Source organism: Rhinatrema bivittatum, chromosome 2 (assembly GCF_901001135.1).
Source record: "Rhinatrema bivittatum chromosome 2, aRhiBiv1.1, whole genome shotgun sequence".
In the NCBI taxonomy this organism is placed as follows: domain Eukaryota; kingdom Metazoa; phylum Chordata; class Amphibia; order Gymnophiona; family Rhinatrematidae; genus Rhinatrema; species Rhinatrema bivittatum.
The window spans coordinates 177,139,406-177,158,617 of record NC_042616.1 but is presented as its reverse complement, the minus strand read 5'-3'; the positions used below and the strand labels follow the sequence as shown (position 1 = coordinate 177,158,617).

Sequence of the window (19,212 nt, the reverse complement as noted above, 5' to 3'; positions counted from 1 at the left end):
TTATCAAAAATAATTCTCATGGATATTACCCATAATGCCAAAGTCAACACTTTTGTTGACGGCCGGCGTGCAGGAGGTCACTCCCGGACCCCCACTGGACTTTTGGCAAGTCTTGTGGGGGTCAGGAGGCCCCCCCAAGCTGGCCAAAAGTTCCTGTAGGTCCAAAGGGGGTCCCGGAGCGACCTGCCGTCCGATGCCAGGACTCAAAATGGCGCCGATAGCCTTTGCCCATACTATGTCACAGGGGCTACCGGTGCCATTGGTCAGCCCCTGTCACATGGTAGGAGCACAAGATGGCGCCGGTGACCATGTGACAGGGACTGACCAATGGCACCGATAGCCCCTGTGACACAGGCTATTGGCGTCATGATGAAACCGGCAAACGTGGGTGTGAGAATGCAGGGATGGCTTCTGGACTCGCCGCTGGACCACCAGGGAGTTTTGGTAAGTCTTGGGGGGGGTCAGGAGGGTGGGGGGTTGTAGTTAATTTTAATTTTAGCTGGGACAGGAATTTAACTCGCCGTAGTAGCATATTGACAGATCAACAACTTATGGAATTCTCCAAACTTCCGCATGAAACGGAATTGACCCCCCACGAATACATATCACGAATGCAACGAAAACTTTTTGGCTGCACATCCCTAGTGTAGGTATTATAATCCGGCCCATAGTATTATGGGCCGGATTATAATATAATATAATATATAATATAATATAATATAATATATTATATTATAATATAATATAATATAATACCCGTAGGTATTATAATCCGGCCCATAGAAACCACTCCTCCACTTCAGTGACTTCCGTCTAGTAGTCCAGTCTATAATTCTGTCTAAGTTAGACTACTGCAACTCTCTACTGCTAGGTCTTCCGGTCTTATCTACAAAACCCCTACAGATGGTGCAGAACGCTGCGGCGAGGTTACTCACCAACACAAATAAAAGAGCCCACATCACACCAATTCTTCACAGCCTGCACTGGCTTCCTATAAAAGCCAGAATTTCATTCAAGACATTATCAATGATCCACAAGGATATCATGGGCATTGCCCACCTAAATCTAAACTCGCAACTCCGCCCTCACACATCACAAAGACCTATCAGATACAATTACAAAGGTTCCTTATGTGCTCCCCCGATCAAAACTTCACTAACAAAACGAGCACTCTCCACAGCCGGGCCCACCCTCTGGAACTCATTACCGCCAGATCTACGCCAAGAGACTTGTCATCTAACGTTTAAGAAAAACCTAAAAACGTGGCTCTTCCGGCAAGCTTATCCAGAATCGCAGGAACACTCCGACACCAGTCAAAGAGCAAAATAGTCCACTATAAGTTCCACGATCGCCCATATCCCCTCTAGGCCCGATTACAGCTCTTCTGGACAGCCCACTTGTTTTGAAAGACTCCTTTTACTGATGCATTAGTTCTTTTGCTCATGCATTACTCATGTTTATGCCCATCAACACGGTTCTCTACCTGTATATCCCAATTTAGCCTACCCTCTTTTTTAGCTACTCCCTACATTTATTCTCGTTACTTTGAAGAGTTATTGTAGTCTATTTAATATTTAAATATTTAATATTTATGTTCTTATGTTCAGAAACTCTGTTTAATGTAACGCCTTAACCGCGACAGTTTTGTTCTATGGAAACCGACCTGATTTGATATTTGTATCGAGAATGTTGGTATATAAAAATACTAAATAAATAAATAAATACATAAATAGTGGGCCAGATTTTTAAAGGAGAGCGTGCGGGGTACAACAAATATACCCCCAATTTTATTACATGTGCGCGCTGCCGGCGCACCATCCCCCGGCACAGGTCACTGTGCTGGAGGACTCGGGACCGTCCTGGGACTGCCCCGGGACTGCCGCCATGCCCCCCGCCCCGTCCCCGGAACGCCCATTTTTGAAAGCCCCGGGACATACGCACATCCCGGGGCTTGCGCGCGCCTCCGAGCCTATGCAAAATAGGCTTGGCGCGCGCAGGGGTATGTTTTCGGGGGTTACGCATGTAACCCTTTGAAAATCTACCCCAGTGTGTGTGGGATTCATAGGTGACTTTTCAGCTTCAGCATTGATGAGGACTCTTTCTTAATAAGTCAGTAAGTGCAAACTCTCGGTCTGTAGCTGCCTATTTCTTAAGTACTGATATTTTGCTCGGTTTTTAATATTCTTGGTTTTCACACCTGTTGCATATATATATATATATATATATATATATATATATATATATTTATTTACCTCATTTTTATTGCTTTTCAGAAAGCACAAGTAGGCGTTTTTGTAATGTTTCTCAGCCCCTGAAGCAGTGTTTTTGAAATGTGGTTCCATGTCAAGCTTCTTGATTAAATGATTTCCAAGCACTGCACGGGCTCTTAATATACAGGTATTACCCTTTTATTTTTTATGAGCAACAAAAAAATTAAAAAAAAAAAAGATTACAAGTTTATAACTGGTGGTGTGTGGGACCTATAATCATTTATGACCAATGCAGCAGTAGAAATTTCAGATTTGACTAAATAAACTGCTCGGTATAATGAAGGTCCCTATACTCTTCCACAACGCCTTCTGTGATTAATATTTAAATTTCAAAATGTCAATATTTATTATCTTAGTGTTTTTTCTACATTTGTTGGGTCTCAGGTTACACAGTTAATTATGAAAAATCTGAGTTGATCTTCCTGCGTGGGTGGGGGTGAGACTGTGCATTCTTTGCCGTCATGCATGAAAAGGTTTAAGGTGACCACAGATAGTTTTAAGTATCTGGGTATTTTCTCCCCGCTGTTGGTTTGACATCTGCAGGAGAAACTATACACTAATATATAATAAGATAATTGAGGACCTCAGAAACTGGTCTGGATTGTTGATTACCTGGGCAGGAAAGATTTGAGATTCTCAAAATGAATATTCTGCCAAGGCTAATTTATTTATTTCAACATTTTTCCATTGGACTGCCCTTTAGATTCTTTTCTAATTTAAATGGCCACATGTCTCAGTTTGTGTGGCATGGGAAGTCTCCTAGAGTGAAACTCTGCACTTTCTGGAGAACACAAAATGGGGAAGGGATGACGTTATCTAATCTTCTGGGGTATTATAGGGTCTCTTGCCTTGCCTGCATTAGGTCTTGGCTAAATAGGGACTATACATAGCCCTGGCTTTCTCTGGAGGTGGGAATGACATGGACCTAGCGCTATTGCCTTTCATGCCTCCAGCATCCCCACAGGCCTGGCTAGCTACAAGGTCCTGCCCGATCATAGCACACATCATTCAGGTCTAAAGAGGGATGTGTAAGAGCCTGGCGATTCCACTGACAATGCTTAAAGATAACCCAAAAATATCAGTGGCCATTTTTCAGAAAGATATGACAGACTGGTGGAGGGCTGGCTTATGCTTTCATGGTTAGCTGTGGGATGAGGAGGGGGTGAATTACCTTTGATGACTTTCAAGTCTGAATTACAGGAAGTGCCCATGGACATCTATGAAAATATTAAGGCGCAGATATGTGCAGGACTGAAAGGGTGTCATGGACAAAAAGAATGCCCTCTCTGGTAGAACAGTATTCATGCTGCCGGAGTCTGGGAAGAAAATAATGTCATTGATTTATAGGGCTACCACTCTTATGCTGGAGGAGAAGGACCCAATGGGTGGCCTGATGGACAGCTGGAACCAGGACCTAGGGCTGCAGTTGGGGGAAAGGGACTGGGATAGTAGATGGAAGAAGGAACATAGAGCCTCCATATGTAGTTGCAGATTAGAACTTATATATAAGCTGATAAGGAAAACCTACAGATAACTCCTTATATTTTATCAGGTTCTCTACTTCTTTCTCTCTGATATGTTGGAGGGGATGCGAGGAGGAGGGGTTGTATATACAAGTATGGTAGAGCTGTGCACTTGTCAAGAACTTCTGGAGGAGGGTGGAGTCAAGGATGGCAGACATTCTAGGATATCATGTAGATCTCAAGCCAGTTGTGTGCTTTCTTGGGCTTTGGACCAATGTGGCCTGAGCAGGAACACAACGTAAGGCCAGGTTTACTATAGCTTCTCACTAGTAAACCTTTTTTTCTTCGTAAGAAGTCGTATCTATATGATAGAAAATGGGCACCTTATTGGAAATATGTTAAATCTAAGAATTTTGGCGTATAGGTAAGGGGGGAAAAAGAGCTCAATTATATGCAAACTGTTTGGTTATGAGGTTTTGTATCTCTTGCTGTTCATTCTGTGCATGCAGGTGCACTATATAATGTTGTTTATTGTAACACTGGCATTGGTTTCCATACAAGTCTTTTTGTTTAAAATAAACAGTTAAAAATAATTGAGGAAACTATAATTTCTTTCTTATGGGAATAAGCAACAAGAAATGAACTTCCCCATTAAGATCTCCTGGGTACTTCCTAATGACCTACATGGGCCTCTGTTGGACTATTGGTTTGACCCAGCATGACACTTCTTATGTGCTTATGGTCTGTTGTACGGTGCTGGGGCCCAGGGTTTTGACGGGTATTCTAACTCAAGCAGGGCAGGTTGATCCGGTCTCAGTTTTCTCCATTTACTCAGAAAAGTAAAATTAGATTCCCATGCATGCATTGAGGCAAAACCAGGAACTGATCAGCTTCTTCTGGTTCATTTGGATGGAGAAGCATCCTTAGTTCAAACATGTTGCACCACTAGAATCCCACAGAACCCCTAGAATATTGTAAGGCTGTCTTCCGGATTTCACTGTTCCCCTGGGAAATTGTAGGCACACTATTAGAAAGAGTGAGAAGCCCTAATATATCTTTAGGAAATTAAAAAGAAAATTTTAGAAAAAGCCTTGTACTGCTTTGGCCCCCTTCTGTTTGATCTTTTAAAGACAGGTTTACCCTATAGCAAGGACTTTCAGCTCCTGCTTCCTAACACGTTTTAACTACAGATCTGATCCCACTGAACAGCTTAATTGCAAAAGCTTTACTATTCTAAATGTCTGCCTTGACAGCTTTAAACTTTCATCAAAATGTAGGCGCAAAAAGAGTAAATGATGTGCTTTCTTTTCAAACTTTAAAATATGTATGCCACAGAGGTGTAGGGTGTAAACTCCTTAGTTTTCTCCAAGCTGACTCTTTTATGCCACATTTCTACCATAGCTTTAGAATCATTCATGATACTCTGTGAAATATCATTCTATTTTGTAGTTTACTGCTGCCAAAAGAGAGACAAACCTTCACCGGTTATATTTGTTTTCTTTGAGTATATGTTCTACAATTCTACATTAAATGAAAAGGAAAAGGTAAGACACATGGAGGATAGCATAAGGGAAAATAATAATGATAATAAGATATAAATTAAGAATGAGAATACCAGAATTATATACATTTTGGTTTCATCTTTGATAGCCAAAAAGATATGTCTCCTTCATTCTGGAGCTAAAGATGCTCTATTATAGTCCTTGTCTTCATGAACTTGTAGCTTTGCCATTGCCAGCAGCAATATTTTTCACTGAGGTCATTGGTATTATTGCCAATGAGGAAAGTATTTGGAAGAGTTGAAGGAATAAGAAAAATGACATTATAGTGTTTACAAAAATCAGTGGGAGGATGTTGACACACTCTACAGGGTGCTGTCAACTAATGGTGCACTCCCTAATTCTAAAATCTAAAAATATATTACATATCATTATGGTTTAATTTGTGGAATAATGGCCCAGAATGGAGTTCCACCACTTCTTTTCAGACTTTAGGCTGGATTTTTAATGGCCCGCACGCATAAAACACATGGGTTATGTGTGTGGCTGGGCCTTGCACGCGTCACACGCATTTTAAAAGGATCCTGTCTGCGTGCGTAACCCGTTACATGCACAAGAGCCAGGCCTCGGCAGTGGGGTAGTCTGGGGGGGGGGGGGGGGCAGTCCGAGGAGGGGGCGGGGCAGTCTGAGAGGCAGAGTGGGGCTAGAGGCACCCGGTACAGCGGCCATTTGCAGGAGCAAAAAGTAAGTTAAAAAAATGGAGGGAGGGGCACTAGGATAGGGATGGGGGCAGGTAGGATAGGGGAAGGGAGGTTAGGGTAGTGGGTAGGGAAATTCCCTCCCAGTCTGCTCCTTAATTGAAGCGGACTGAGAGGGAACTGGGGAAGCCTGACGATGCATCGGTGTGCGAATTCGCTAAATTATACCCCCTCTTTTGCGCGCTGAACAGGATTTTATAAGATGCGTGCGCCAGCACACACATGTTATAAAATCATGCGTCAATGTGCGTGCGCCGGGTAGCACGCGCTTATGGACGCACGCGCGTTCTTTTTAAAAATCTACCACTTAATAGGCAGAGGAGCAGGGGTGTTCTGCTCCAGCCCCTCCCCTCCAGGCAGCCCCCAGGGAAGAAGAGGGGAAAAGCGGAACCTACAGCATATAGAAAAGAGAACAGCTCCCTATCCCAACCCCCTCACCTCCTGTTGTCCCCCCTCCCCTGCTGCTAGGAACAGACGGGGAGGAGATGATCCTGTACCTGAATGTAATCTGCTTTGAAGTGCCTGAAAAAGTAGAATATATATAAAAAAATAGAAATAAATATATGTTCAAATTTATACTTATTTCAGGAAAACGAAATAAACTCATTTTATGCTGTGTGTGTGATTTTTCTTTTTACAGTGCCTGTTCATGTAATACATTATCAGCTTCATTATGTGACCCTCATTATCTCTTTTCTGGTACACATAGTTGATCTCTTATACCACTAACATCTGAAACTAGGCAGAGAAAGCAAAAGGAAGCCATGAATGTTTGCCCAAACCTCAGTCACTTTAGTGGCTCATTTAATTATACTTAGATCCACTTACATGCCAAAATCTGTTGGATTCAACAAGGAAAAGGCAAAAAAGAACAGACATTTATTTGATGATAGAAGAGTAGTTTAATATTTATGCTAAACTTATGGAGAAAAGTCAACATTTTGTGATGATTTACCAATTCTAAAAAAAAAATAATACAGTCTTATCTCCACTGCATTCTTTGCGTTCTCTCATATCCTTCTTAGCAGCAATGAATATCAGGAAGAAACATTTCCTTCACAAATAATGCAACAGGACTTTTCCCAACTTAGAAGCTTCAATCTATCACTCCTGGAATACCAGTGCCTCACATCTGTAAGTTGCACAATTACCCATAAACCATCCAAAGTAGGGGATGATGATGGTTAAGGGATTAAAGAATCTAGGCCAGCATCCAGAAGCCTCGCAGAGGGCAGTACAGCCTTCCTTATGTTCACATCACATGAAGGAGATGAGCCATTTTAAAGAAGCCTGTTGGTACTACAAGCATAAGAGATGTAGGAAACCATGACACTCAATAAGGGACTCATAAATCTGGAAACAGAAGACTGACTAATGGCAGTTTTGTCTCCTTTAACCCTTTTGGAGGAGCCACTACCCATACACTATATCTAAATAAACTAGCCGTTAAGCCTGTAACAACGGGCTATATTAAAATTTTTTTTTCGGTCCATTTCCTTCCCCTCCCTCTCCCACCTCCCCCTCATTCTCCCTCCCCCCTCATTCTCCTCTCCCCCTCATTCTCCCTCCCCCTCCTCTCCCTTCCACCTCCACCTCCACCTCCACCTCCCCCTCCCCCTCATTCTCCCTTTCCCCTCATTCTCCCTCCCTCTCATTCTCCCTTCCACCTCCCCCTCCCCCCTCATTCTCCCTTCCACCTCCCCCTCCCCCCTCATTCTCCCTTCCACTTCCCCCTCCAACCTCTATTCTCCCTCCCACTCCTTCTCACCTCACTCTCTCCTCCCTCCCCCTCCCCTCAGTCACTCCCAGCTCATTCACAACCCCTTTGGATGGCGTGTGCGCCGCCGCCGCTACGGGTCCTCCCAGCGCCATTTTTGTCAACAGGCAAACTCTGGCCGACGTGCTCGCCCGCGCATGTGTGGTAGAGCTGCTCTCTACTGCGCATTTGCGGGCCGTCGGTCAGAGCCCATTTATAAGGTAGATTATTCTTGATCTGTTGTGGAGGAAAAAGAACTACAGGTTCTACGCATCTCATTTAATGATGATATAACAGAGCCACAAACGTTAACATCAAAAATAAATTTCATGTTACATAAATCAAGTCGACAGAAAATCAGACCACACCTCCAGAATTTATAGTGGCAGCACTTTAGAGAATTCATGTATTCCATCTTCTGAATCAGCTGTGTGAAATGGACATGGGTTCCTTAAATTCCTGTGCAGTCATACTCTGGTAGTCACATACTTGGACTCAAACCACCCATCATATGTTTTTCTCATGTGTCTTAAGTAATCATGGCTGCAATGGGACTTGCCAGGGCATGATATTTTCCTCTTGGCTTTAAGGATCTTAAAGTTATGGACAATGCACTTTGAAAATCAGTAGTTTCTTATTTACTGCCACTTGTAAGAGCCAGCTTTGCCAATAAAGTTATTAAAACGCAGGCCAGTGTGAGACCCAAATAGCACACACATTTGTCATAAACTTTTATCCAGTGGGAACAGAGAGTGAATGTTTAGAACAAGCTTGTCCTCCAATCAGGAGGGAGATAACAGAAGAGGAGCAAGAGAGAGCAAAGAGTTGTGGAGGTTAGATAGTGATGGAGTTGTAAGGAGTGAGGAGAGAAGAGTCGCATGGACTTCCTAGTGTGGCTAGCAGCCTGAGAGACAGAGAAGACAACATTGCTACTCCACAGTAACAGTATAAGAGATCCCTGAGTATATGAATCCTATCTTGGTAATGATTCAAAGTGATTGGCATAATCAGCTAATGTGTGATGTGTTTTTTCTTTAAACCAAGAAATATGGTAGAAGGAAGGGGAAATATCTTAATATGTATCACTAGTCTGCCCCCAGCCTGCTCTTTATTCCTTCTTCATAGTCTCCTTTTCTTCTTTTGACCCCACTTACTCTTCCACTCATGAATAATCATGAAGCAATGTTTGTGAAAATAAGAAGAGTTAAACAATACATCTTTTACGTCTTACCCAACTGTCCAGGTTTGGCGTATACAAACAAAAATGATTATGTCATACAGTCAGTTCCCAAATGCCTTGCTTGCAGCTGGCTCATCCGCCATTGACCTGGCTGATACAAGGGATACATAGCAAGCCAGATAGGCCCAGATATGCATACCTGTCCTCCTGTACGCACAGCCTGCCAGACTGACTTGGCTGCTTTCCTGTTTGTGTCTTTGTCAGAAGCAGCAGGGATTGACTCTCTGGCTCTAAATGTTCAAGGTCAGAGGATCCAGCAGTACAACCACAAGGACTCTGAATCACCAAGAACCCTGCAGAAGATACTAAGTGAAGAAAGTTAGGGTAACCCTGCCTCTGGAAGCTCCCTATTAGGGATGTGAATCGTGTGCCCTATCGTCTTAACGATTGAAATCGTCTGGCAGGAGAAGACAATCGTGTTTGGCACGATTTTTTAGTTAAAAAATCGTTTTTTTCCGATTAGTGCGCACTAACAGGAGTTAGTGCGCACTAACAGAAAATGATACAATTTGACACTTTTCAGGTCAGTTAAGGACAGTTTAGGAATGAATATTTTTTCCTATTGGCTGCCCTCTTATTTATTCATGTTACCAAGGTTCCCACTGACAATATATGGGGGATGGGAAATGGAAACAGTTGGTAGCTTGACAAAAAAAGTAATGTGATCAGTCAATGTGACTAGATCTTGTGCCCTAACCCTGATACCAGGGGTGTTGTGAACTTCCTGCACACAGTGCCCTAACCCTGACACCAAGGGTGTTGTGATCTTCCTGTACACAGTGCCCTATCCCTATTAATACCAGGAGTGTTGTGATCTTCCTGCACACAGTGCCCTAACCCTGATACCAGGGGTGTTGTGATCTTCCTGCACACAGTGCCCTATCCCTATTAATACAGGAGTGTTGTGATCTTCCTGCACACAGTGCCCTAACCCTGATACCAGGGGTGTTGTGATCTTCCTGCACACAGTGCCCTAACCCTGACACCAGGGGTGTTGTGATCTTCCTGCACACAGTGCCCTAACCCTGATACCAGGGGTGTTGTGATCTTCCTGCACACAGTGCCCTAACCCTGATACCAGGGGTGTTGTGATCTTCCTGCACACAGTGCCCTATCCCTATTAATACCAGGAGTGTTGTGATCTTCCTGCACACTGTGCCCTAACCCTGACACCAGGGGTGTTGTGATCCTCCTGCACACAGTGCCCTATCCCTATTAATACCATGAGTGTTGTGATCTTCCTGCACACAGTGCCCTAACCCTGACACCAGGGGTGTTGTGATCTTCCTGCATGCAGTGCCCTATCCCGCCTGCATTACTAGTGAGAGGCTGGCTTCACAGACAGGAGGGAGCTGCCTGACCCTCACTCCTCCCTTCCCTCATGTCCCAGCCAGTGAATGGTGTGTGGGTGAGGGGGGGGGGAGGATGGTGAAGGCTGAGACAGCTCCCTCCCTGCATTACTAGTGAGAGGCTGGCTTCACAGACAGGGGGGAGCTGCCTGACCCTCACTCCTCCCTTTCTCCAAGTCCCAGCAAGTGAATGGTGGGTGGGTGAGGGGGGGGGGGGGGGGTTACCAAGCTTGATGGACACTCTACCTGGGCAACAACAAGCTAGGTGGAGAGAACATTGCACAAATCTCACCTTGGAGCGAGTTTTCTCACTCCAAAGGCCAGCAAGTCTTCACAAGAGACCACTGTTCTGTTCGTACATCTCACATAGAATGTCAAAGTGGCCCCTAACCCCCTACACTACTACCTAAACCCCACCTCGAGTTACTAGGTGGGCCTCCCATAGGGATACAAATACCTGTCTAGGGAGGAGGCACTATAGCAAGTTTCTCTCTCTCTCACTTACTCACTCACTCTCTCAGCCTGCATACTGAAACAGGCCTGTCTGGAAACATCATGAACTGCAATAAACCTTTACCAGCCTCTAGCGCTATTGGCTGCATTAGGAGCCACGCTAACACTGCAGCTGTTTCGCGGCACACGATAAATTCTCCCAATTTTGTTAACAGCTGTTAGCGCGATTTGCAGAATTATCACCCGTGGTAACTCCTTGGAAAATGACCCCCTAAGAGGTGCTAAATATCAGCATCTACCTTATAAATGGCCTGTGACCGACGGCCCGCAAATGCGCAGTAGAGACCAGCTCTACCTCGCATGTGCAGGCGAGCACGTCGCTCTGAGGCAGCTTCAGAAAGAAAAAAAAATGGCGGCGTCCAGTGGCAGCAGCGGGCGGCGGCGGCGGTACCGGCAGCGGGCGGCGACGGCGGTAGCGAGCGGTGGCGGTAGCGACGGCGGTAGCGGCGACGGCGGTAGCGACGGCGGTAGCGGGCGGTAGCGAGGGAGGGAGAAGAGAGAGAGAGGGAGGGACGGACTGAGTGGGAGGGAGGGACGGAGAGAGAGAGTGGGAGGGAGTGACTGAGTGAGAGGGAGGGACTGAGTGGGAGGGAGGGATTGAGTGAGGGGGAGGGACTGAGTGAGAGGGAGGGAGTGGGACTGAGTGAGAGGGAGAGGGGGGACTGAGGGAGGGAGTGGGACTGGGAGAGAGAGGGAGGGAGTGGGACTGAGGGAGAGTGAGTGGGACTGAGTGAGTGAGAGGGAGGGGGGAGGGAATGACTGAGTGGGAGGGAGGGATTGAGTGAGGGGGAGGGACTGAGGGAGGGAGTGGGACTGAGGGAGAGAGAGGGAGGGAGGGAGTGGGACTGAGGGAGAGGAGGGAGGGAGTGGGACTGAGGGAGAGGACGGAGGGAGTGGGGACTGAGTGAGAGTGAGTGGGACTGAGTGAGTGAGAGGGAGGGAGAGAGGGGGGAGGGAGTGAGTGAGACTGAGTGGGAGGGAGGGACTGAGTGATAGGAGAGGGAGGGTGGGGAGGAGTGGGTGAGGGAGGGGGTGGTGAAGAGTGAGGGGAGAGAGAAAGAGGGGGAGGTGAGAGACAGAGGGATGTAGCCCGTTTTAACGGGCTTAACGGCTTGTCTCTCTATATAGAAACATTTACAGATTGAAAATCAAAGATATTGGGCAATGATATTATTTAAAATGCTCAACAAATAAAGGAAAAAGAAAATCCCATACGTGATAAGAAGGGAACAGGAGCACTAATGTGAAATTCTCATTCAAAATATGTACTTCCTTTACTGATACATGAACGTAAAGTGGATTAACACTTTTCCATTACAACTCGCTATTGTGTAAATATCAGTGTATAATTAAAGATCAGCACTGTGCTGTACTACACAATAAACATGAAACATATATTTGCCAAACATGAAACCATTCACATGACTGTACAGTTAAACATTAGAGCGCTATTGCTTAAATACTAAATGGGTAGATTTTAAAAGGGCTGCGTGTGTCTTGCCACTCACAAAGATACGCACTATTTTATAAAGTATATGCATAAGCCTGAATTTTAAAAGGCCTGCGAGTGTAAAATTCAGGGGTTATGCATGCGCCACGGGCATTTTCAAAAGGGCCCGGCCACTCGCATAACTCCTGATACGCGCACAAGTGCTGGGCCAGCTAAAAGGGGCAGACCGGCGAGTGTGCTCTAGGCGAGCGCCATTAGACGCTGTCCCAGGGAAGCACGCTCCAGCAGCCGGCCAGCGTGCGGAGTTTACTTCTGCTCTGGAGGAGCAGTAAGTACAAAAATAAAAAAAGGGGGAGGAAGGAGAAAGGATAGGGTTAGGGAACTGGGAAAAAGGCCGATCGCGTCGCCGAGCATAATTGAAAAATCCACCCCTTCACGCGCGAATGGGGCACCTCCCACACATGTGCACGCCGCATGTGCATATCGTATTTTATAACATGCACGAGCACCTTTTAAAATTGACCTCACAGGTTTTAAAATACTCTTCATGTGCATGTCTGCAGCCTTTACATGCATATCTTATGGAGGAGGGGATGGAAGAGAGAGAGAGAGAGAGAGAGACTGTTTATAGGGCTCAGCCTGACACTCAATATAAGGACCACTGTAAGGGGGCACTTTGATTCGGGGTGAGTTTTTGGGAGGTGGGTTGGGATTTGGGGGGGGGGGGGTGTTACAGAAACATTCAGAGGTATTCATTGTAAAATTGTCATCATTAAAGAATTTTAGTCCTTATAAGTGATGGAAAGGAGTTGATTTGTACATTGCAGTTAGCAGAGGCTGCAGTGTACAAATCAACTCCTCATGTTAGAATGTTCTCTTTCTCTCCTGCTGCTGAGGACCTGTAGCAAAGTGAAGCCAGTAACATATGCATGCTGGCCGAGGAAAATGAGGGGTTACATGCATCAGTGCTGGCCCTGCCCCTCTTCCATTTACTTTTTCTGGACGCGCATGCATGACTGTACGCGTGTCCTTCCCGGCTATTTAAAATTCACGTAGCTCCCGCGCGGCCCACTTGTGCGCATCTGTGGCCATTTTTGCGCGCGCAAGGCTTTTAAAATGTACCTCTAAAAGTACGCATACACAAATTTCCACATATGTCCAGCATGTATATTAACCAAACTCATTATGTGACGTTCTCAAAAACAAGTTAACGAAAGTCTGAATGAAAACTTATAATATGTACAAAACTTGGAAATCACTCAGAAAATATAAAATGCTTGACAATATACATATGTGATCCAACTTAATACAATCCCAGAATATGGGCTACCCTGCTCATAGATCCTGAACCTAAATTGGAATGGTATTCGATATATGATTGATGTTCGTAACATGAAGTATTATGTCCCTTAGAAGTAACGCAAAGTGCGTAATCTCTTTGGAAAGCACACTGAGCATATTACCTACCTGCAGAAATACCAGATACACTAACCTTGAAGAAAGTAACTTCACAAACACAGAACAAAATACATTTATTCTTCTCTCAAAAAAAATCATTTTTAAATGGTCAATTAAAAAATGGATGTTGAAGAAATGGAGGAAAGATTATTAATCTTATTTTAAAGAAATGAATCTGCAAGGATCACATAGCAATCCTTCATAGATACCTAACTAGAAGCTACAAAATATAGGAATTTTCAAAGAAGTTACAGGTGTAAAAGTAGCATATATCTGGGCAAGTTTCATAAGCACATTTATGTGTGTAAAGTCTCTAGAAAATTCATCCCTTTGGAGTGAATTTTCAAAGGAGTTCTGTGCCTAAAAGTAACAATTTTCAAAAGCCCATTTTACGTGCTTAAAATCCATTTTTACATGCATAAATCCTTTTGAAAATTCAGCCCTGTCTTACAATTAGAAATAAATACAGGTCAAACTTTAAACATCAGGCAAAATGGACGAGGGTTTAAGTAGAAATGCAAAGGATGTAAAATAACCATTATGCGGTGTGAAGAAGTAGACCCCCGATAGCTGCTTTTCATAACACCAAACCCTTGATCAAATAGTTATCATGAGGACTGACTTAAAATAAAACAGCAGTAGTCTGTTACATTAGGTTAGGAAAAATGGTCCCTTCAGAAATGTGAAACTGCTTGTACTTCTGTCCTCAGTAGCGACCATTCAGTTTAAACCTCAGTTCTACATACGCACTATAGACAAAAACTGTACAATGAAATAGGAGATATATATTTTTAACCCATTGGGACCTACCTGACAATGGAATACATATTCTGGAGTGGTTTTCTTAAACTTCATATTCCACACCAAGGCTACCCCGTCAGGCTCATGGGGAGCATCTTCGTTGTTGTTGTAAGAGGCAACCATCAACTCAGGGTACTGAAGGGAGACAGCGTAGGATTAGGTTACTCACAGAGCTCCACAGAAGGTTCCAGTTTGCTTTTAGGAAAATATGGACATTTTTATGTAAAAGAAAATTGCCTTCACTGTTTATAATCTCAGTAATATTATATGTGAGCTCATATTGAAAGGAATGCATTGTAGGAGAACTGTATTTCTTTTACATTACAAATATGCGACCACTCAAATCACAGGGGTTTTAATTTTTCATTCAGATTATCATATCAGTCTTGACTCTGGAAGAATAGTCCTTAAGTAGAGTTTGCAGCTTGTAATGTTCAGAACAGAGATATGAAAATTATTTTGATTGATTTTTAGTTTTTTCTAGGGCATTCGGTGCTCAACCAGAATATTAAGCGTGACATCCCTGAAAGCAGAAGTCATCCATTTATCCACAGAACAGTTACTGTCATTTCGGCTGAATCAGGGGCTTTCTGATTTTCTACCCAATGTTCTGAGATCTTATAACTATTCAAAAATTCTCATACAATACATTTCACCCGGCATTAATTACCAGGATTATGGGTTGAATTGAAGACTGTGACTCGGTATCAAGGTGTTTTTTTTATTACCTTTCCCTAGTTCCCAATGGCAGTGACAGCTAAACTAATAATATTTGGAAACCTTCAAAGAGCTAAGATTTTTATTGTTTACCTATTTTACATTTTCCAGGAGCAATGGTCCCCTTGTCTCTTCTGCTCTCCTTTTGATAACTGCCTGAACTTTGAAGACTTCGCTTTTGGCTTGTGACTCTAACATGGATAAATGGGTAATTATTTCACAGTAATTTCCTGTGGATTTCTGTCTGTTTGTTTGTTTTTTATGTACAAGAGCAGCTGCATTCTCTCAAGAAGCAGGATTATTGTCCTAATGTTCCATTACATCCGCATATAAATTTGAACACTGACAGATAAAGACAATCTAGTATAATTTTGTACACATTTCCATGCACTTAAAAAATGTACATTGATGGAGTTACTGAACTTAAGATTTGAACACAGAATTTTCAGAAAAAATTATGGCCTGTGATCTGTGCAATTTTTCATAATTACAGGAAGTCCTCGTGCTTAAGTCACAATTGATTCCTAAAAAAACCATATCTTAAGTTCAAACAACTTGTTGAAACTGATTTTCCCATAGGATACGATGTTATACATAGGAGTTGGATCTAATACCAAGACAGTGCCCCACTTTCTTCTACAACAGGGGTCAGGAACCTTTTTGGCTGAGAGAGCCATAAACGCCACATATTTTAAAATGTAATTCCATGAGAGCCATACAATATGTTTAAAACTAAATACAAGTAAATGTGTGCATTTTATGTAAGATCACACTTTTAAAGTACAATAAGTCTCTGAAAATATTACACCAGGCCTTAAGACACCAATACATCTCCTATTAGGAAAACGGACCAAGCCAGGCTGCTATAGAGTCCTACACAGAAACTACACGCCAGCAGAAAACCTCACCTGAATCACGTGCTGTCCCTCACCTAACATAGAATAAAGAGACCAAAACGCATAACAAGAAGCATGCAGAAAAAACTGAACTGGAAACTGCAACAAGCCAGAGTCTCTGTATGCAGTGCAACAAAGGAAAAAAGAAACATCACCCATCCTTATTAAACAAATCAAGAAATATAAAATCATCAGCAGTAAAACTGTACTAACAAAAAGAACATATTTCGAAACAGCTGATGAGTGGAATATCCACTAATTAAAAACTCATAAAAAACATTTCCAGATACCAACAAAATATTTCAAAATAGACACAAAGACCCAGTAATGAAAAATAATAAGGATACAAAATTTTTTTTGCTCTGCATACCTGGGAACGTTTGATATCCAGGTGTCCTGAGATTGTTCTGAATTAGCAGGAGGCGGGGTGGTTTGCTTGGAACTTTCTCCTCTCTCAGTCACATACCAGCGCTCTCTCTCACACTGGCTCTCAATGACACACCTATACACACATGCTCTCAGTACTCACATATACACATGTTTTTCTCTCTCACTTATATAGGCTCTTAATTACACATTTACACACATGCTGTCTATCTTTTCACGCTTACACACACACACAGGCTTTCAATCACATAAATACATGCTGTCTTTTTCTCTCACACACAGACTCTCATTCACATGATTACAAACATGTCCTCTCTTTCTCTCATTTACACACAGGCTCTCAATCACATACTCACATGCTCCCTCACCTAAATCAGCTCTCAATCACACACAGACACACATGATCTCTCTCTTACTTATACACACAGGCTCTTAATCATACATACACATGATTTCTCTCACACACAAAGGATCTCAATCATACACACATACTCTTTCACTCAAACAGGTTTGCAATCTCAAACTTACACATACAGGTTCCCAATGGTAAACTTACATTCATGCTCTCTCTCTCTCTCACAGGCAGGCTCTGAATCACAGACATACTCTCTTTCACATGTACAGGCTCTCAATCATTCACATACATGCAATCTCACACACACACACGCACACACATGCCCCCCCCCCCCGCGGCCCGGAAGAGGAAGTGGAGAGTATCGGGTGCGTGCGCGGCAAGAAGAGGCCACGCTAGTGCGCTCGGCATCGGCCCGAAGAAAAGAAGACTGCAGCGCGACTTGGAGGAAAATGAAGAGCTTCAACCGCGGCCGATGGGACTCCGCCTCCGCGAGGGCTGAAAATGAAGAGGTTAGCGTTGGGAGAAGGCTGCTGCTGCTGCCGCGAGTTCCCGAGGTGGGGGTGGGGGAGAGAGAAAGTGAATGAGCGAGCAAGCATGTGTGTTTGCTCGCTCATTCACTCTCTCTCTCCCCCACCCCGGGAACTCGCGGCAGCAGCAGCAGCCTTCTCCCAACGCTAACCTCTTCATTTTCAGCCCTCGCGGAGGCGGAGTCCCATCGGCCGCGGTTGAAGCTCTTCATTTTCCTCCGAGTCGCGCTGCAGTCTTCTTTTCTTCGGGCCGATGCCGAGCGCACTAGCGTGGCCTCTTCTTGCCGCGCACGCACCCGATACTCTCCACTTCCTCTTCCGGGCCGCGGGGGGGGCGGAAGAAGAGAGCACGCCAGTGCCGCTGACTCCAGCTGTCCTGCCGCGTTCCGCCCGGGCTGACAGCATTTTAAGCCCGGGCGGAGGAGGACCAGGGGAGCAGCTGGGTCAACGGGAAAGTGTGGCGACACTTGTCTGCGAGCCAGATGCAGCCCTCAAAAGAGCCATATCTGGCTCGGGAGCCATGGGTTCCCGACCCCTGTTCTACAACAATGTATTACTGAATGGTCTGGATATGAATGAGTGTGTCTCTCTTTGTGAGTGTGTCTGTGTTTAAATACAAGGCCGATGCGTCCATTAGGCGAACTTCGGCGATCGCCTAGGGCGCCGAGCTATAGGGGGCGCCGAAGAACAGCCAGGTGGTGCCGCAAGCGGGGCCTATCCCGGTCGCGGCAAACAGAAATAGAGACTGTGTGCTTCTCAGGGCTGCTCACGGCCCTGAGAAGCACACAGTGTCGCGCCCTCCCCCTACCTGTTTCGGCGCCGACTGTTTCTATTTCTCTTTGCCGCGAGTGGGATTGGCCCCGCTTGTGGCACCACGTGGCTGCTCTTCGGCACCCCCTAAAGCTCGGCGCCCTGAGAAGCACACAGTTGGCGCCGAAACAGGTAGGGGGAGGGGGCAGCAGCGCAAGGGTCGCCTAGGGCGCCCAATACCCTTTATATATATATGTATAACACAAAACTACCCCCAAAAAATGGTTTGGAGAATGGAAAAAAGCACTTTAATTGATCTAAACAAAACACCATACATCAAAAGTTTTTTTGTATATAAAAACAATGTATTTATTTCAAATCTTTTAAAACAATTTATTTCTTTTAAATTTAGATTTTTTTTATAAAACCATTTATGCATTTGAAAGAGGGGAGGGGGGTTGTAGTTAATTTTAATTTTAGCTGGGACACGAATAGAAATCGCCGTATTACGCATCGGGGCGCCATACGGCCGAATGCAACGTATCTGCTCCCCGACGAATCCGAATCATGAATGCAACGTATGGCGTCCCTCTGCACATCCCTACAATCCACTGCTGATCTGGACCATGATGCCACCTGCACCACGTCTGAAATGCCCCTATCGGCCCAGGAAACCACTACAGGCATGAGGTAGGGCACATCCTTGCCTCATGCCCCCCCCCCCCCCAACATCTAGCTGCAACCGAGTTCCATCTCAAAAACCATCTCTCCATAGCTTCCTGCTGGGTGTTGTTGAGTATATCATAGCTGATGTCCGAAAGATGGGATCTGTCTGACCTGAACAAATCTTTACATTGGACATTTCCCCCCTCCCCCAATTCGTGCCTTATGTGGCGACCACCCGGCTTGCAGTCCATACACCAATCATATGGTTGAACTTCTTGAGTCCCCTCCTCTGCATTCTTGAATGCGGGAACCAAGCATCTACTTCGGCCAGGTCATTCTTGATCCTCATAATTAGCT

General features: G+C 44.5%; 1 protein-coding gene across 1 annotated transcript in view; it reads right to left on the bottom strand.

The window, feature by feature from the left end:
* Positions 1-19,212, bottom strand: part of DYNC1I1 (dynein cytoplasmic 1 intermediate chain 1) — a 693,069-nt gene that overhangs the window by 259,751 nt on the left and 414,106 nt on the right. The window contains exon 10 of the mRNA XM_029588927.1: positions 14,567-14,692. Coding sequence (XP_029444787.1) covers positions 14,567-14,692 — 126 coding nt within the window. The remainder of the gene's footprint in view (positions 1-14,566; positions 14,693-19,212) is intronic.